General features: G+C 49.0%; 2 protein-coding genes across 3 annotated transcripts; one reads left to right on the top strand and one right to left on the bottom strand.

Annotated features, from left to right (window-relative positions):
- Positions 1-526: 526 nt before the first annotated feature.
- On the bottom strand, positions 527-8,813 carry rffl (ring finger and FYVE-like domain containing E3 ubiquitin protein ligase). The gene is made up of 7 exons (XM_033976634.2): positions 8,556-8,813; positions 6,497-6,698; positions 5,740-5,937; positions 4,173-4,508; positions 3,368-3,551; positions 2,754-2,930; positions 527-2,509 (listed from the first exon to the last, which is right to left on the bottom strand). The coding sequence occupies exons 2-6, from the start codon at positions 6,695-6,697 to the stop codon at positions 2,755-2,757; spliced, it is 1,095 nt and encodes a 364-aa protein (XP_033832525.1). The 5' UTR covers position 6,698; positions 8,556-8,813; the 3' UTR covers positions 527-2,509; position 2,754.
- On the top strand, positions 8,460-17,746 carry eif4h (eukaryotic translation initiation factor 4h). Of its 2 annotated transcripts, XM_033977338.2 has the most exons (8): positions 8,460-8,546; positions 10,684-10,814; positions 13,779-13,969; positions 14,661-14,725; positions 14,817-14,925; positions 16,002-16,085; positions 16,334-16,483; positions 16,732-17,746. In XM_033977338.2, exons 2-8 carry the CDS (start codon positions 10,753-10,755, stop codon positions 16,869-16,871), a joined length of 801 nt encoding a protein of 266 aa, XP_033833229.1. In that variant the 5' UTR covers positions 8,460-8,546; positions 10,684-10,752; the 3' UTR covers positions 16,872-17,746. The 2 variants fall into 2 exon arrangements, with proteins under 2 accessions (XP_033833229.1, XP_033833231.1); XM_033977340.2 differs by lacking the exon at positions 16,002-16,085 and having other exon boundaries at positions 8,462-8,546.
- The last annotated feature ends 2,781 nt before the right edge of the window (positions 17,747-20,527 follow it).

Consider the following 20,527-nt stretch of genomic DNA (forward strand, 5'->3'; position numbering starts at 1 on the left):
ACACGACAGTTTAAACTCTGAGACCAAACCTGAGCTGAAAAGTGGCGGAGACTCTGGAGGATCTGGCAACCCGGCACTGAGGCGGGAAGCAACTTCAAACTGCACCGCGCCCACCACGCTCCAGTCAGCCAATCAGAGGAGCGTCCAGGTCCCGCCCACTGATCTACACAGCCAATCAGAGGAGCGTCCAGGTCCCGCCCACCGATCTACACAGCCAATCAGAGGAGCGTCCAGGTCCCGCCCACCGATCTACACAGCCAATCAGAGGGGCGTCCAGGTCCCGCCCACTGGTCTACACAGCCAATCAGAGGAGAGCGGGCGCGTCCAGGTCCCGCCCATTGCGCTGCACAGCCAATCAGCAGTGAGACTCACAGTGCCCTAGTTTGTTTCAAACAGTTCAGTGGCTGCGGTTACACCATAGACTGTGTACAGTATACACATTAAAGTATATGTACAAGTATATATATACTTCTTGATACATTTGAGTAAAGTTAAAGCAGAAATCACATAATAATCAGCACAGACTCAAATGTAAGAAATTACATTTATTACAAAATAATTCACTCAGAGAAAACTATTCTTCCTTTTTTCATTTTAAAACATTCTCTGTACAAATGTCCAGCTTTGTTTAAGGCTCCAAGGCACATGGAGGGCATCTGACACACGGGGAGGGCATCTGACACAAGGGGAGGGCATCTGACACAAGGGGAGGGCATCTGACACACATGGAGGGCATCTGACACACGGGGAGGGCATCTGACACACGGGGAGGGCATCTGACACACGGGGAGGGCATCTGACACACGGGGAGGGCATCTGACACAAGGGGAGGGCATCTGACACACGGGGAGGGCATCTGACACACGGGGAGGGCATCTGACACACGGGGAGGGCATCTGACACACGGGGAGGGCATCTGACACACGGGGAGGATACAAGAGTTGGGAAGTGCATCTGACAGTTTGGAGCTGGTATTTTGTTCATGAAAACCCCAAAACAGCAACAACAAACCCAAAATAATGATCCAAGTCAAACAGAAGAAGCACAAACTAGAAACAGCTTAAAAAAAACAAACTTTAGTGCAAAAGTGGAAGGAAGACTCTGATTGGACGAGCTGACGCTGTCGCCGGGCAGATTCACAGGAGCCGGCGTCTGATTGGTCCCTTCTTCATCTCACAGAGACTTTGTTTAAAACTGCTTCATAAAACTTTAAAAGGCACTGTGGTGTTTCTCTGCATCGCCCCCGGTTACAACAGCGCCAACAGCAGAGACCGTCTCCACAACAGTGACGTTTGTGAAGTTTAAAGGAGATACAATCACAATAACCATGTTCTAACAGTGTTCCCTCATTACATTCCACATTTAGACCATAGACCTTTTATAGAAATGGATGTAGCTAACCTGCTAGCCGCCGCTTTACCAACAGGAAGTGATCATGGGCGCACTTCCGCTCCATCGGCTCTGGCTCCAATTCACTTTCTATGTAAAAATTGTCACCCATCTCTGTGTAACTGTTGCTGCTAGAGTTTTTATTTCACTACTGTGTGTAAATCAACATATGAACATTAATAAGACGATTAACCTGCCCCTCTCAGACTTTTAGTTCTTCATGTTAAACAGCTGAGGCTGAACTGCAGAACAAAACGATTAAACAGTGAGGATCATCATGAGGAGAACCTTTAGAACCTGGTTATACTTAGGTCTGAGCGATACCAAAAAAATGATATCATCATTTTGTTGGAGCTATATCAGGATTTCAATTTGATCACGATTCATGTAAACTTATAAGTGTCTTGAAAAGGTCACTGACGTCATCTGCATCTTCTGAAAGTTCACACTGCTCTGTGATTGGATAAATCCACCTGTCAATCACACAGAGCGTCGCTGAGACTGACCACGAGGTGGAGTGTGTGGGAAAACATTCTGACCACAGAGTAGCATTCAAGAGAAGCTTAAAGAATCACGATCGTAGACTGTATATAAATGGACATAGCTAACATGCTAGCTGTCGCGTTCCAAACAGGAAGTGAGCGTGGAGATGAAGTTGTTCCTTTGAGGTCTGGTTGTAATTCACTTTTCATTTGAAAAACCATCTGGCCCAATCAGGTGCTTTCCCTGAGGTCGCTCCCGCTAGCGTTAGCAGTAGGTTTGAGTGACGGTGTTGCTAAGAGCCCGCCTCCTGCCAAACCAGCGGTGTGGGCGGGAACAGGCTCCTGATTGGCTCTTTGGTTACTCTGATACTCGTGGTCAGAATTACAAACATAGAACTGGGCTCCAGATTAGCCGCTACAACTGCAGGCCCGGATGAGCGGTCACTCTGTGGTCACGTCGATTTAAAAGAAAAAGCCGATCATGAGTCGATGCTTCTGACCATAATCGCCCTGGTCTGGTTAAAGTCATGAGGTTTGTAAAGTTTAAACTGCAAAATGTCCGCCCTGAGACTCAACATCTCTGTGTTTAGTTTTATGTAAGAAGATCCAGACTTCAGCTGGTCAATGTGGAACATCCCCTGAAGAGAGACAAGAGACAGGTCTGAACCAGGACTGGACCAGGACTGGACCAGGACTGGACCAGGACTGGACCAGGACTGGACCAGGACTGGACCAGGACTGGACCAGGACTGGACCAGGACCAAACCAGGACTGGACCAGGACTGGACCAGGACCAAACCAGGTCTAAACCAGGTCTAAACCAGTACTAAACCAGTACTAAACCAGGTCTGAACCAGTACTAAACCAGGTCTAAAGCCTCACCTCAGGACCTGAAGACGTGTACGGCTCGGACCACGTACTGTCTGCAGATGGGACACTCGCTCATGCGTTTGCCGCACTGCGTGCACGTGATCATGTGACCACACTCCAGTAGCACACAGTCTATGGGGCTGTCCATACAGATCCTACACAGGAGCTCGTCTGGTGCAGCGCCCCCCTCTGGAACACACAGGTACAGGTCAGACTAAAACTGCACCTCATTTCAACAAAAGTTCAGAATGCTACCAGGAAGATTTTAGAACATTGCATTTTTCCTATAGCTGTTAGCATTAGCATTAGCATTGGCCCACAAAGATCATGAATTCTGAATGATCCAGAAAGTTTGGGCGGGAACCGACTCCTCAGCACATTCAGGCCAGAGCCTTGTTTAAAGTGTCGACTGTGGAAACCTTTTGGTATTTTATTTTAGATCAGAATTAGCATAAAACTGTCCTCTGAGCTAACGGCTAACACACGCTCAGGGGCTAACTGAGCCTTTACATGTGACTGAGCCCTGAGTGTGTGTTGTGTATTGTATGTTTCTGTGTGTTGTATGTTTGTGTGTTGTATGTTTGTGTGTTGTATGTTTGTGTGTTGTATGTTTGCGTGCTTGTTACCGTGGAGACTGCTCTTGTCTCTGTACAGTCGTCGCACTCGCTCCATCAGCTCCCACTTCTCGCAGCAGCCTTTAAAGTCCACAAAGTTGCGTGCGAGGATTTCCTTCAGTCTCCGCACGCTCAGCTTCTCGATGTCGTCCTCAGAGCGCAGGTCTGACAGAGACGCCCTGCGCCGCGGGGTGTCCTGAGGGGGGCGATAGAGACACTGTTAAAAACACAACTGTCCTGAGGGGGGCGATAGAGACACTGTTAAAAACACAACTGTCCTGAGGGGGGCGATAGAGACACTGTTAAAAACACAACTGTCCTGAGGGGGGCGATAGAGACACTGTTAAAAACACAACTGTCCTGAGGGGGGCGATAGAGACACTGTTAAAAACACAACTGTCCTGAGGGGGGCGATAGAGACACTGTTAAAAACACAACTGTCCTGAGGGGGGCGATAGAGACACTGTTAAAAACACAACTGTCCTGAGGGGGGCGATAGAGTTGATGGAGGTGGGTGTGTGTCCATGATCACTTCCTTTTTGGAACGTGGCAGCTAGCAGGTTAGCTACGTCCATTTATACATAGACAGACATATACAGTCTGTTTTAGACTTACATCACTGTTCCGGTTAGCATTGTTAGCGTTGTTAGCATTGTTAGCGTTGTTAGCCTTGTTAGCGTTGTTAGCATTGTTAGCGTTGTATTTATTCACATTAGTTTCACATTAGTTTAACAAACGTTTATTTTTGACATATATTTACTTCACTGTCAGGTTAAAGTTTTAGGTTTAGGGTTAGCGAGCATCTACATCGCCTTACCTGCTCCTCCTCTTCCTCCTCGTCCTCCAGTGGACTCTCTGATTGGACAGTGGGTGGTTCAGGGGGAGGGGCTTCCGTTTGGGGAGGTGGAGCCTGTGCATTTGTGGGTGGGGTCTGTTCATTTGTGGGCGGGGCCTGTACATCTATGGACGTGGCTGGACTCTCTGGCCGTGGCGAGGATATAGTTTCTGCGGGAGGAGCCTGTGTCTCTGTGGGAGGAGCTTGCGTCTCTGTGGGAGGAGCCTGCGTGGGCGTGGTCAGCGGTGGAGGGGCGGAGTCTGGCGTTGACGCTTCAGAGGACGACTGATGTCCCAACACCAGCTCCACCAAATCCTCCTGAAACAGAAGACACAGAAAACCTTTAAAAACCAGTGTGGTCACGATACTGAGGGTCAGAGGAACAGGGTCAGAGGAACAGGGTCAGAGGAACAGGGTCAGAAGAACAGGGTCAAAAGAATGGGATCAGAAGAATGGGGTCAGAGGAACGGGGTAAGAAGAACAGGGACAGAGGAACAGGGTCAGAAGAACAGAGGCACTGGCTAAGGGAAGTGTCTTGCCCAAGGGCACTGACCTTCTCATGGCACATCCCTCCTCCTCTCTCCTGTATACTGTAATTATCTTACAGACTGCGGCACAGGTGAGTGAACACCTCCTCCTGTCCTCCTCCTCTCCTCTCTCCTCCTGTATACTGTAGTTATCTTACAGACTGACCTTCTCGCGGCACAGGTGAGTGAACACCTCCTCCTGTCCTCCTCCTCCCCTCCTCCTCCTCTCTCCTCCTCCTCCTCCCCTCCTCCTCTCCTCTCTCCTCCTGTATACTGTAGTTATCTTACAGACTGACCTTCTCGCGGCACAGGTGAGTGAACACCTCCTCCTGTCCTCCTCCTCCTCCTCTCCTCCTCCTCCTCTCCTCCTCCTCCCCTCCTCTCTCCTCCCCTCCTCTCTCCTCCTCTCTCCTCCTGTATACTGTAGTTATCTTACAGACTGACCTTCTCGCGGCACAGGTGAGTGAACACCTCCTCCTGTCCTCCTCCTCCCCTCCTCCTCCTCTCTCCTCCTCCTCCTCCCCTCCTCCTCTCCTCTCTCCTCCTGTATACTGTAGTTATCTTACAGACTGACCTTCTCGCGGCACAGGTGAGTGAACACCTCCTCCTGTCCTCCGCCTCCTCCTCTCCTCCTCCTCCTCCCCTCCTCTCTCCTCCCCTCCTCTCTCCTCCTCTCTCCTCCTGTATACTGTAGTTATCTTACAGACTGACCTTCTCGCGGCACAGGTGAGTGAACACCTCCTCCTGTCCTCCTCCTCCCCTCCTCCTCCTCTCTCCTCCTCCTCCTCCCCTCCTCCTCTCCTCTCTCCTCCTGTATACTGTAGTTATCTTACAGACTGACCTTCTCGCGGCACAGGTGAGTGAACACCTCCTCCTGTCCTCCTCCTCCTCCTCTCCTCCTCCTCCTCTCCTCCTCCTCCCCTCCTCTCTCCTCCCCTCCTCCTCCCCTCCTCCTCCCCTCCTCCTCCCCTCCTCTCTCCTCCTCTCTCCTCCTGTATACTGTAGTTATCTTACAGACTGACCTTCTCGCGGCACAGGTGAGTGGGCACCTTGTGCAGGTGCAGGTAGTCCCTCAGCTCCTTCACCTTCAGCCTCATAAGCTCCGCCCTCTGCAGCAGGTTACCATAGAAACGCTGACAGGTGTGACACAGGCGGGGGCGGGGCTCCAAGCGGGTGGAGCATCTGCTGCAGTAGCACAGCCCACAGTCCACACATACGTGCTGCAAAGAGACCAGGATTAGACCAGGATTAGACCAGGATTAGACCAGGATTAGACCAGGATTAGACCAGGATTAGACCAGGATTAGACCAGGATTAGACCAGGATTAGACCAGGATTAGACCAGGATTAGACCAGGATTAGACCAGGATTAGACCAGGATTAGACCAGGTTTAGACCAGGATTAGACCAGGATTAGACCAGGATTAGACCAGGATTAGACCAGGATTAGACCAGGATTGGACCAGGATTGGACCAGGATTGGATCAGGATTGGACCAGGACTGGACTAGGTTTAGACCAGGATTAGACCAGGATTGGACCAGGATTGGACCAGGATTGGATCAGGATTGGACCAGGACTGGACTAGGTTTAGACCACGATTGGACCAGGATTAGACCACGATTGGACCAGGATTAGACCAGGTTTAGACCAGGATTGGACCAGGATTAGACCAGGATTAGACCAGGTTTAGACCAGGTTTAGGTTTAGTCCTGGCTTTGGTCCTGGTTTAGCCCTGGTTTAGTCCTGGTTTAGACCTGGTTTAGTCCCGGTTTAGTACCTTCTTCTGAATGTTACTGAAGGTTCCTCCACAGCTGGTGCAGCTCTGTATTGGAGGGGGCTGGCTCTGGACTGGGCCTCGGTTGGACCCTCGGTTGGACCCTCGGTTGGACCCTCGGTTGGACCCTCGGTTGGACCCGGGTCCTGGGGCCGGGTCTGGGACTGGACTGGGCTCTGAGTCCAGGCACCAGCAGCACCACATCCTGCAGACACAGTGACCTTTGAGCTCTGAGCGATCGTCATAAACTGTCACAATAAACAGACACTTCCTTATTTCCTGATTATTACGTTTGTTTTGATTGATGAAATAAAACAGTATTATCGTTTATCAGGATACAAAAGGTCGACAGTAATGGCTCATGGGAGATTTGACATAATCTGTGACATTTATGTCTCCAGAATGAGCAGAACAAACGTATTTCCTCTTTGGACACTTTTGTTTTCACTTATGACAGAACAAAACTGTAACAGCTGTTTACACATGGAACCTGTTCAAGAATTCAAAATATAATTATTCACGTCCAGAATAGTTCTGAACTGTTCATTATCCCAATATAATCATCAGTCGCAGTTATTTAGGTGATGATAATCATAATGTGACAGCGCTCTGAAGGAAAGAGACTCAGCGCGTCAAAAACAGAAGTGAAACTTATAAAATATGTAAATACCATGTTTACCATGTGAATATAACATTTTCAAAACAATAAAAACAAACATGAGTTCTGTATTATGTTACAGTTAATACCCCACAGAAGTAAATACCTCCCCTTTAATACCCCACAGAGGTAAATACCTCCTCTTTAATACCCCACAGAGGTAAATACCTCCTCTTTAATACCCCACAGAAGTAAATACCTCCTCTTTAATACCCCACAGAGGTAAATACCTCCTCTTTAATACCCCACAGAGGTAAATACCTCCTCTTTAATACCCCACAGAAGTAAATACCTCCTCTTTAATACCCCACAGAAGTAAATACCTCCTCTTTAATACCCCACAGAGGTAAATACCTCCTCTTTAATGCCCCACAGAAGTAAATACCTCCTCTTTAATACCCCACAGAAGTAAATACCTCCTCTTTAATACCCCACAGAGGTAAATACCTCCTCTTTAATACCCCACAGAGGTAAATACCTCCTCTTTAATACCCCACAGAAGTAAATACCTCCTCTTTAATACCCCACAGAAGTAAATACCTCCTCTTTAATACCCCACAGAGGTAAATACCTCCTCTTTAATGCCCCACAGAAGTAAATACCTCCTCTTTAATGCCCCACAGAGGTAAATACCTCCTCCTTACTATTTTCAAACAGAAGCAGGTTTAAAGCCTACGGGGCACAGCACGAAACTAAACTGTCAACATTTTTAACATAACTATACGTTTTTGAGTGTGCTCAACCAAAATTAAAAAATAAAAAATAATACATTTCTTAAAGGTACATTATGTAACATTTCGTCTACCACCATGAAGGTGACGTCATCTGTTCGTCTGTAGATAAAAATAATGTTTCATGCCATGCTGTGGAACATTCTAGACAAAGTAATAACATCTCCATGGAGACAAGCAGCTGAAATGTTCCACTGTGCAGCTTTAACATAAATGAGCGTCATTCTGACATAAATATGAAAGTTCCTCTGTCACGTTCAACAGGTGCCACAGCCACGGCCCCTCCAAACACTTCACTGTGGAATAAAGAGTCATTACGGCGCATTAAAGTGGTTATTACGACAGACGAAGTGTAAACAACAAGTTAAAGAATAAAATGACCCGATGAATGTGACAGAAGAGAGATCTGCGCCATCACAGCAGCGCAAACAAACAGAAAAACGACAAATGTTTAAAGGAGTCCGGAACTGCACAACAACAACAACAGCGCCTAACCGTCCAACTGAAGAAGTTCACACGCCCGGGAAAACACGCAGAAAACACCCGCAAAACACCCGCAAAAGTGACCACAGACCCGGGGGAAAGCGCACCGGGCCCGGGCTGAAGTGGACCGGACCCGGGCTGAGGCGTAACCACCAGAAAGTACCACAAAAGTTCATCTAAAGTGAGTTACCTCGGAGCTAAGCGGCTAACGGCTAACCCCAGGGCGAAGCGGCGCCTCACTCAGCCGGACACAGAGTCACTGAAGCGGCATCCCGAGGACAGCAGGCCCGGGGGAGCGGAGCAGGCCGGGACAGGCTGGGCCGGGCTAAAGAGGGTTAAAGTGGGTTAAAGAGGGTTAAACGGTGTTAAAGAGGGAAACTGAAAACAAAAAGTTGACGCGAACTGACGGCGAGATAAACCCGGAAGTGTGAGCGCAAAAAACAACAGCGACCCGCGTCATCACCTGTAACACCTCACCTGAGCAATACAGGGCCTAACGGGGCTAAAGCGGGCTAAACGGGGCTAAACAGGACTAAGCCGGGCTAAACCAGGCTGAACAGGACTAAACAGAAGCTAAACAGGACTAAACCGGGCTAAACAGGACTAAACCAGGTTAAACGGGGCTAAACAGGGCTAAACCGGGCTAAAACAGGACTAAACCGGACTAAACTAGGGCTAAAACAGGAATAAACAGGACTAAACCGGGCTAAATGGGGCTGAACCGGACTAAACAGGACTAAAACAGGAATAAACAGGACTAAACCAGGCTAAACGGGGCTGAACCAGGGCTAAACAGAAGTTAAACAGGGCTAAAAAGGACTAAACCAGGCTAAATGGGGCTAAACGGGACTAAACGGGGCTAAACCAGGGCTAAACAGAAGCTAAACGAGGCTTAACAGGACTAAACCGGGCTAAAACAGGGCTTAAATGGGTATAAAACAAGACTAAACTGGGCTAAAAGAGGACTAAACAGGGCTAAACAAGACTAAAACAGGACAAAACAGGGATAAAACAGGACTAAACCAGGTCTAAACCTAGAATGAAACGGGACTTAAGCCGGACTGAACCAGGACTAAACTTTTTGTTTAATGTATTGGAGCTAAAGTCTAAATGTTTTCCCTGTTTCAGAGCTGAGCTGCACAAATCACTCTTTATTTATATTGTATTAAATAATAAGGCGAGGCAAGTTTATTTGTACAGCACAATTCGTACACAAGGTCATTCAAAGTGTTTTACAGAATAAGAAAGACATTAAAATCACACAAATCAAAACATTAATAATCACAAAAAATCATAAAATTACCATTAAAAGAGATAATAGATAATAATAGATAATAAGAGAGTAGAGATAGTTGTAGTAGTAGTAGTAGTAGTAGTAGTAATAATCAGTACTAAACTCATTAACATGTGTGAAGGCTCCGTCTCATCCCACAGGAAACTATGTTGTTCTACCTGTCTACGTGTAAAAGCTCATTATCTCATGGGTGTGAGGCCAAAGTCACTCTGCTCTGAAATGTTTGTAGCTTTGTCATTCTGGTATAAAATACTCAAGGCTCAGACGCTCTGGAGGAGAGAGATGCTCTAAGGGAGAGACTCAGGGAGACTTACTGCCGGTCTGTAGCCAGGGCCCTGTCCAGATCTGCTGTAATAAAGAATATACATAATAGTCTGACCTGTGGACCCTATGGACCAAACCAGGTCTAAATCAGGTCTAAATCAGGTCTAAATCAGGTCTAAATCAGGTCTAAACCAGGACGGTGACAGTGAAGATGAAGAGGACAGCGCTGTTGCTGCTGCTGATGAAGATACTGACTGTGACGTAGACCTGTCATGATTACACATTTTGAAGTGTGCTAGAAGAAAACAAACACCATAAACAATAAACACAACCATAAGTTCCCCCAAAAAGTGTTCTACATTTACAATATTCTTTAAAAAAAACCAAAAGTCCCCATGATAAATACTGACCCCCAAAAACAATCGTTCCATCATCATCGAGCGGTCAATCATAACAGATCTATGTGATGATTATGACAGGTGTATGTGATGATTATGACAGGTGTATGTGATGATTATGACAGGTGTATGTGATGATTATGACAGGTCTATGTGATGATTATGACAGGTCTATGTGATGATTATGACAGGTGTATGTGATGATTATGACAGGTCTATGTGATGATTATGACAGGTCTATGTGATGATTATGACAGGTCTACGTGATGATTATGATGATGATGATTATGACAGGTCTATGTGATGATAAAGGTCCTGCTGATGTTACTCATTGGTGATTGTGATGCTGTGTTTTCGTTCAGGCGCGCCGCGGGCAGCTCTTCGCGCCGCCTCTGACGTGTAGGACCTCCTCTTCGGACACAGCAGCAGTAATGGCGGACTACGACAGCTACGACGACCGGGACCGGGCCTACAGCAGCTTCGGCAGCAGAGGGTGAGTGTGCCCCCGGACCCCGGGGCCGTGTGCCCCGCTAAGGGCCGCTCCGAGCCCCGCTGCGGAAGCTCCAGGCCGCGGAGCTCCAGGTGCGGCCCGGAGCAGAGGCTCCACACGCGGCTGTAGCCTCCGGGAAGCTCCGCGGTCTGAGCTAACGCGGCTAACGGAGCTAACAGAGCTAAAGCTAAGGCTGCGCAGGTGCCGCAGACTCGGCTCCATGTGGCTCCGTGAGGCCCGGGCACGGGTCTGTGAGAGGCCCGGGGGAGAGCCTCATGGCCCGGCTATAGAGCAGCACAGCCCCCGCTACAGACTCTCCAGACCCGGGCCCAGGAGCAGCCCCTCTGAAGAGAGACAGGCACACGAGGAGCAGAGGAGGAGGAGGGAGGCGCAGAGGGAGCAGGGAGCGAAGAGAGGGAGAGAAAAGGAGGGATCAGACTGTTTGAATCATCCAAACAATGAATGAAAGTCTGAACGGATCTGTAAAGAACCACCAGCCCCGCGTGGAAAGTGACCCGTGTGTGCACAGACCTCAGACCTCAGCACAGAGCTCAGCACAGACCTCAGAGCTCAGCACAGACCTCAGAGCTCAGCACAGACCTCAGCTCAGAGCACAGACCTCAGCACAGACCTCAGACCTCAGCACAGACCTCAGACCTCAGCACAGAGCACAGAGCTCAGCACAGACCTCAGCTCAGAGCACAGACCTCAGACCTCAGCACAGACCTCAGACCTCAGCACAGACCTCAGCACAGAGCACAGACCTCAGACCTCAGCTCAGACCTCAGCACAGACCTCAGCACAGAGCACAGACCTCAGACCTCAGCACAGAGCACAGACCTCAGCACAGACCTCAGACCTCAGCACAGACCTCAGACCTCAGCACAGACCTCAGCACAGAGCACAGACCTCAGACCTCAGCTCAGACCTCAGCACAGACCTCAGAGCTCAGCACAGACCTCAGCACAGAGCACAGACCTCAGCACAGACCTCAGACCTCAGCACAGACCTCAGACCTCAGCACAGAGCACAGACCTCAGACCTCAGCTCAGACCTCAGCACAGACCTCAGAGCTCAGCACAGACCTCAGAGCTCAGCACAGACCTCAGCACAGACCTCAGCACAGACCTCAGCACAGAGCACAGACCTCAGACCTCAGCACAGACCTCAGACCTCAGCACAGAGCACAGACCTCAGACCTCAGCACAGACCTCAGACCTCAGCACATTTCCATGTTTGCTGGTATTTTACCACCATCACAAACAAACAGAGGGATCAGGAGTTGAACCCACACCCTCCTCACTGAGGGGACAGCATACCCACAGTCTCACAGAGGGGACACACGTGGCCCTGGTGGATGCAGTTAAATCAGTCGTGTTGTGCTTTTGTCTCTGTAGTTCTCATCTCTGACTCTGTGGATCATTATGTTATAATTTACACATTTTAAATCTCAATATTCATCTAAAACGACTTAATAAAGAATCAAGTCCGTTGATTTCTTTATTAGAAAACTGTGGTGTCCAATGGAGCTGACGTCGCCTTAAACATCATCACAACAAAGCGCCGCTGTAGCGCCCCCTATGGACACATGCACATCACACTAGAGCAGGACATTTATTTACATTTGTACCAAAATGACGACGCGACGCTGCAGAATCCTACGAGAATCAACGATTAAGAAAATAAAACTGGAGAAGGAAGTGCGGACGTCACAGTGGGGCGTGTCACAGTGGGGCGTGTCACAGTGGGGCGTGTCACAGTGGGGCGTGTCACAGTGGGCGTGTCACAGGGGGCGTGTCACAGGGGGCGTGTCACAGTGGGGCGTGTCACAGTGGGGCGTGTCACAGTGGGGCGTGTCACAGTGGAGGTTAAACAAGGGCAGATCAACAAAATGGGATCTTGAAAATGACTCAAACATGAATCTCTTCAAATAAAACTTCAGAGGCTCAACGAGAAGAAACGACCAGAACCTGGAGAAACATCTGAGCAGTTTGAACAGATTTCTGTCTGTCGCTAACTTCAAATCAGATTCGTTTTTTTGACAGTATTTTTATTTTATGTTTGTGACAGTTATGCAGAACAATCATAGAAACATATCAGCATAGACTGTACAGTGAGGCAAAAAAGTGTTTAGTCGACACCATTTGTTCTCCACTTAAAAAGATGAGAGGCCTGTAATTTTCACCGTAGGTTCACTTCAACTATGACACAGAATGGAGCAGGAAGTGGAGACTAAATACTTTTTTTTGCCCCATTGTAGATAAATGGACATAGTTGCCACCGCCAAACAGGAAGTGAGCATGGGCACGATTCAGCTATATCGACCTACCCCTGACCCCTGACCCCTGACCCCTGCTCTTATCCAAACTTCACTATTTGTGCACTACTCCAGCCGTGCTTTCCTATTGGCTGCAGTCTGATGTTTTTCCTGTCGCCGTGGTTACAAACGCGTCGCATAAGTACTGAAAACACAGATGCCCGACCGTGAGAATGGCGCCTTGAAACAGAAGGATAAAGAAGAAACGACTAGAACATGGATTAAGTGAAAAGTCCAGTTTAAAGAGCAGGTCTCCATTAAAGTGTCTGTGGTTGTAGTTAAACTTGTTCTTCAGGGTCTGCAGATGGAAACTTTAGCTACAATCTGGTGCAGTACATCTGTTTTATGAGCATAATGTCTCTGTACATTGTCCCTTCAAATAAAGACTAATTAAAAGTGGAGGTATTATGCAAAATAGATTTTTAAGCTTTTTCCCATGTTCTACTGCTGTTCCCTCATCAAAACTGGAGGTTTTAGATGTGACAGAGAGCAAAGGGAGGAGAGACTCAGAGCACCAAAAATGTCAAAAACACGTCAATGTGATGTTTTGGGTGAATATAGTATTTTCAGAACAATAAAAGGAAACGTGGAGATCTAAATGTTACAGTGAATACCCCCTTTAAGTTTAACATATGGTTTGGCGTTCTCAGGCCTCGTGGCGGCGGCGGTGGAGGAGGCGGACCTCGGAAGCAGAAGGAGCTGCCGTCGGAGCCGCCGTACACGGCCTACGTGGGAAATCTCCCCTTCAACACTGTCCAAGGAGACATCGACAACATCTTCCAAGAGCTACAGATCCGAAGTGTTCGGCTCGTGAGGGACAAGGAGAGCGACAAGTTCAAAGGTGAGACCCGGGGGGCCGAGACCCGGGGGGCCGAGACCCGGGGGGCCGAGACCCCGGGGGCCGAGACCCCGGGGGCCGAGACCCGGAGGCCGAAACCCAGGGGGCCGACACCCGGGGTAACCGAGGCTAACGCTCAGAGCGACTTAAGCACAGACTGAGGAGCTAAACCATTATAAATGACACGGGTAGTATCAGTTTCACCTCTGCGACGTCATAAGAGTGAAAACCAAAGTGTGGGCAGATCTATGGAGGAGCAGATCTGTGGAGGAGCAGATCTGTGGAGGAGCAGATCTGAATGTGCCATGTGTTTACTGTGTTAAAACTTTAAGGACTGAGCACGTTGTACACGTGGCCCAGACTTCTATTCTTTTTTAGCCATAAAAATGATGTTAAACAAAGTATTCACACAACGACCTCTATTTTACATGTCCATCCTTATTTTTCCTTTGATGCATCGTATAACTGCGCTCTATCGTCTTTGAGGGACAATGTGAGCACATTATCATAATGACAGTAACATGTTTAAAGAGCCGTATGTCTCTGCTTTGAGGCGCCATTTTAATTTATACAGAGTTACAGTAAAGGAAAGTCCACGACTGCATCCGACACTTTAGGGTTAGGCTTCTGGACTGGACCCGGACTGGACCCGGACTGGACCCGGACTGGACTGAACCTTCTGTTGTGTCCTCAGGTTTCTGTTATGTGGAGTTTGATGATTTGGAGTCTTTAAAAGAGGCGCTGACGTACGACGGAGCGGTCAGTTTCACTTTTATTACATTTAAACACTCACATTAAGCATTTAAAACAGAAGTCACATCACATGACCCGTGTGACCTCTGACCTGCAGTTGCTTGGCGACCGGGCGCTGAGGGTGGACATCGCTGAGGGGCGTCGCCAAGAGCGCAGCGGAGGAAACTTCGGCTTCAAGAGTGACGGCCGAGGAGGCGGAGGAGGAGGTAAACCACATGACCACAAACAGAACAGATATGAGGAGGTGGAGGTGGAGGAGGAGGAGGTGGAGGGGGGGAGTGCTCTGGGCGTTCTGCTCTCTGATTGGTCTGTGCTCCGAGTGCATTTAACACGGGTTGGACTGACATCAGAACGTTGAGTGTTGTGTATTCTGCTCTCTGATTGGTCGACGCCCTGTTCCTTCTGCTCTCTGATTGGTCGACGCCCTGTTCCTTCTGCTCTCTGATTGGTCGACGCCCTGTTCCTTCTGCTCTCTGATTGGTCGATGCCCTGTTTCTTCTGCTCTCTGATTGGTCGATGCCCTGTTCCTTCTGCTCTCTGATTGGCTGTCGTGCCCTGATGGTCTGCTCTGATTGGCTGTCGTGCCCTGATGGTCTGCTCTCTGATTGGCTGCTCTGCTTCCTGTTTTCTCACCTGTTTGTTTTCTCTGTTTGAGTTCTTCTGGTTTGGTTTTGTCTTCACATTTTATGGTTTTGCATCTCAAAAACATTTTAATATTTGTAAAAGCTCCAAAAATGTGTGAAATTAACACTGCAAAGTGATCCTACCTCCTCAAAGACACTGGAGTTGAGTTTTGTTTCATTCACATGTTTGAGTCACACTTTATTATTAGTCTGTTACATCTCCAAAGCTCAAAATGCGACGTTCCACCTTGTGATGTCATCAAGTGGTACTTTTCAATTGAACAGCTCCTTTTACCTTTAGTTCAGTCGAGATAAGAGACAACTCCAGGACTGAAATGATCCAGATGATTCTATAAATGAAGGTGTGTGGAGTTTAAAAACACAGTGGAGCACTTCCTGTATCACCACACGATGACATCACAAGGTGGAACAGAGTGTTTTCAGTTTGGGACTCAGCCTAAATCTGCAGGTTTGTGTTAAACATGTGAATGAAACAAAAGGAAACAGATGAGTTTAATTTGTGTCATTTTAAAGTTTTTTTCTCTTCCATCGTTTGTTCAGATTTGATTTTTCGTGGTGGTTTTATTTGATTTCTTTTCATGTTCAGTTCGTTTCCATCTTTTTCCATCGTGTGTGGTTCTGACCCATTTTCCTTTCAGCGCGCGGAGGTCGAGGCTTCGGCTCCAGAGAGCGAGGAGGCGGCCGCGAGTTCAGAGACGACGGCTACGATTCGATGGGAGGAGGTAGGGCTCGACCAATCAGAGCACAGCAGGCCTTTCTCTGCCCAATCAGGGACCTGCTTTAGTCCTGGTCTAGTCCTGCTTTAGTCCTGCTTTAGTCCTGGTTTAGTCCTGGTTTAGTCCTGGTTTAGTCCTGGTTTAGTCCCCGTGTTGGTCCACTGTGTTCATCTGCTCTGGAGGACTTCGTTTCCCATCATGCCTCCTGTCTTCCTGTTGTTTACTTTTTAGTTTTCTGTCTGTCTGTGTGGCAGGTTTCCGTGGCGGCGACGATGACTACATGGGCGGGCGGGGTCGAGGCGGTCGTCCAGGTGACAGGAGGGGAGGGGCCGCAGGCATGGGGCGCTACAGAGACGGCCCCCCTCGCGGAGCCCCGCCCACAGACTTTAGGGAACCCTCTGAAGGTGAGACAAAGGGGCGGGATCACGCTAGTCCAGACGAACCTGATGTGCAGTAGTTTCATTAGTGGGATTTGGCTGATTGTGTTGTGCTCTGAAGGGAGAGGGGCTTAGCACAGAGAGCACTGAAACTAAAACTTGTAAAAGAGCAACATAACCCGTCTTTAGTCCCACGTTAAACCCCCATAACTTCATGTTGTCCTGTTGTACTGAGCATGTCTCTAACGTCCTGTTTGTGTCGCCCCCTGCTGCAGAGGAGCGGGCACAGCGGCCTCGGCTCCAGCTAAAACCACGCACTGTCGCCGGGCCGCTCAACCAAGTCGCCAACCCAAACTCGGCCATTTTCGGAGGCGCCAAACCACGAGAGGAGACCATCCCCAAAGACAAGGCTTAAGAACTGTCCCAGACGCGGGAATCGGACACGGCGCCAACGCGGGCAAAGGGCGGGAACACGACGGACAGAACGCATTCCTCAGAAAGACTCAGATATTTATTCGACAGCGGCGCTCGCGAAAAACGAAACCTTCATGTGCATCGGACAGAGCGGTCTTTTGAGTTCTTTGAGTTCAAACCAATCGGGCCCCAGCGGCTCGCCAACAAACGCCACCCAAACGCCACCCAAACGCCACCACGGAAGTTTTAGTTCATTAGGAAATCACCTTATCTCACATTTGACCCCATTTGACCTCACGTGACGTCACATGACCTTAATAACCGTGTTCAAACCAGGGCTCTCCAAACTGTGCCTCGCTCACACTCAGATCGCTTCAACGTCGTTTTTGCTGAAATTGCCTCATGAGACTTTTCCGTTACGCGCAGACACGCCCACCTCTCCTCCTATTGGCCAGCCTCTGACAGGCTCTGAGTGAGTGACAGATGTGTTTGACCAATCACAGTGAAGCGTGGACTCTCCGCAGCAGCAGCACACGCCTCTAGTTGTAAGACGCTACACGAGACGCAAAAATAACTCAAATAAAACCTGACGCACAACCACAGTCTCTGCTTTTATACGTTATTCATGTGTTATCTTAGTCCCGGCTTAGTCCCAGTTTAGTTCCATTTTCTTTTACAGTGTTTTTGAGCATCTTGGGGCTTTGGGTGGGGTGTATAGTTTTCCCTCGATGTGATTGGCTGGCACAGTTTGGAGAGCCCGCCCCCGGACGCACCTGATTGGACACTTTGTTGACTTTAACTTTTTCTGGACTTTAAACATTTCAATTCATCTGTCCATTTTTATTTTGGGATGTTAATAAAAGAGTAACCCTCAAACTGCTGCACCTCTCTGTGGGTCTGGGGCTTTAGTCCTGGTTTAGTCCTGGTTTAGGCCTGGTTTAGCCCTGGTTTAGTCCTGCCCTGCTTCAGACCTGGTTTAGTCTTGGTTTAGTCCTGGTTTAGCCCTGCTTCAGACCTGGTTTAGCCCTGGTTTAGTCCTGTTCAGACCTGATCAGTCACAGTCCAGTGGCGCCCTCTTGTGGCCAGGGTCAGTGCTGTAGGGCAGGAATCAGATGAAGTTGAGACAGAACTCAGAGGACTTTTTTTAACATTAAAACAGAATAAACTTAAGTTTTTGTTTTTTTTTACGTGTTGGATCCTTGAGCTTGGAGCGTTAGACAGTAAAACATTTATTATAATAAATGTAGGATATATACAAAAGTGTGAATTAGTATTTTCAGAACAGAGTGGACTAACAGTGATCTGTGTTAGTCCAGTTCTTTATAAGTGAGTGTGACGTCACCCACAGTGTTGAGCTCCAAATGAAGCTCCTCGAGGCTGGAGTAGTTATATCTAATCTGGAGTCCACTTCCATATTTGGAATTTTGAGCCCGAGTATCATGGCAACCAAAGAGCCAATCCTGAGCGAGGCTGTTGAAGGTAACACGAAGGTAAGACGTCTGATTTATCAGTGTTCATATCTTGATTTACAGACAAAATATCCAGCTATCCATTTTCTTTACTATCCGGGGCCGGGTCGCGGGGGCAGCTCTAAGCAGGGATTCCCAGACTTCCCTCATCCCAGACACTTCCTCCAGCTCCTCCGGTGGGACCCCAAGGTGTTCCCAGGCCAGAGAGACATAGTCCCTCCAGCGTGTCCTGGGTCTTCCCTGGGGCCTCCTCCTGGTGGGACATGCCCAGAACACCTCCCTAGGGAGGCGTCCAGGAGGCCTCCTGAGCAGATGCCCGAACCTCAGCTGCTCCTCTCCACATGCAGGAGCAGCGGCTCTACTCTGAGCGCCTTCCACGTGATCTGTGATGGTCTGTGGTGCTTGTCGCGGAGGCAATCCCTGAACCCTGTGGTGCACCGAAAGTAAGTGGTTCCGTCAGGCTGAAGGAGGAGTCCTATCGAGCCTTGCTGGCTTGGGGACTCCTGAGGCAGCTGATGAGTACGGGCGGGCCAAGCGTGCTGCTGGTCGTGCTGTCACAGTGACAAAAACTCGGGGTTGGGGGGAGTTCGGGGAGACCATGGAGGAGGACTATTGGACGGCCACTAACAGATTTTTTTTTAACTGTTCAACACCTCAAGAGGGGGAATTAGTGCTTCACTGACATTGTTTACAGTGCAGGCGGAGAGCTGCTGACCTCGACTGAGGATGTTGTCAGACGGTGGAAGGACTTTGAGGATCTCCTCAATCGCACTATCATGGCTTCCAAGGAAGAAGCAGAGACTGGGGACCCGGAGGTGGACTCATCCATCACCCTGGCTGAAGTCACCGAGGTGGTTGGCAAGCTCCTCAATGGCAAGGCTCCGGGGGCGGACGAGATCCTTCCCGAGCACCTCGCGTCTCTGGATGTTGAGGGTCTTGGCTGACACATCTCAGCAACATCGTGTGGAGGTCGGGGACAGTACCTCTGGACTGGCAGACCGGGGTGGTGGTGCATGTTGGACTCAGGGCTGCCCTTTGTCACTGGTTCTGTTCATTATATTTATGGACAGAATTTCTAGGCGCAGCCAGGGGCCGGAGGGGGTCTGGTTCAGGGGCCAGAGGGGGTCTGGTTCAGGGGCCGGAGGGGGTCTGGTTTGGGAACCACAGGATTTCATCTCTACTGTTTGCAGATGATGTTGTCCTGATGCTTCATTGAGTCGTAAAGTGTCTGGGATGAGAATCAGCTCCTCCAAATCCGAGGCCATCGTTCTGGACTTGAAAAAGGTATCTGAGTCTGTCTCAAGTGGAGGAGTTCAAGTATCTCAGGGTCTTGTTCACGACTGAGGGGAGGATGGAGCGTGAGATTGACAGTTGGATCAGTGTCTGCAGTGATGTTGTCTCTGTGTCGTCTGTTGTGGTGAAGAAGGAGCTGAGTCCAAAGACAAAGCTCTGGATTTACCTCAGTCTGTGTTCAGCCCTCACCTCATGAGCTCTGGGGAATGACTGAAAGGACAAGGTCGAGGATACAAGCACAGGGCGGCTGGGCCAACCTTTAGAGATAGAATGAAGAGCTCGGAGTAGAGCCGCTGCTCCTCCATGTCGAGAGGAACAGTTTTGGTGACTCGGGCATCTGCTCAGGATGCCTCCTGGACGTCCTACTGGGGAGGTGTTCCAGGCATGTCCCACCAGGAAGAGGCCTCGGAGAAGACCCAGGACACGCTGGAGGGACTATTTCTGTCAGCAGGAGGAGGTGTCTGGGGTGAGGGAGGTCTGCTAGTCCCTGCTTAAATTACTGCCCCCACGACCCGGTCCTGGATAAGTGGAAAATGGATGAGTGGATGAATGGATGAATGGATGAATGGATGAATGGATGGTAAACGCACCGGATTATGGCCAAAGGATCATTTTCATCTGTTGTCACAAAAGGATCAAAATAAAAATTGCACATTCCCCAGAATTTCAGTCAGTTTGGCCCAATCAGACATTTTATTCATTTACATTTTATTCCCACCTCCTGTTTCTGTTGAAATGTTTGTCACATTGTTGTTTAGTTTGACCATAACCAGGTTTTCATGTGAGCTTTAAAAGAACATGGGACATTGTCTCAGGGTTAGAGACGATTCCACAGGTGTCCACCCTGGACAGAGACATTCTGACCAAAGGTGGTCCATGTGTGGGGTCAGAGGTC

Source organism: Periophthalmus magnuspinnatus, chromosome 13 (assembly GCF_009829125.3).
Source record: "Periophthalmus magnuspinnatus isolate fPerMag1 chromosome 13, fPerMag1.2.pri, whole genome shotgun sequence".
NCBI lineage: Eukaryota > Metazoa > Chordata > Actinopteri > Gobiiformes > Gobiidae > Periophthalmus > Periophthalmus magnuspinnatus.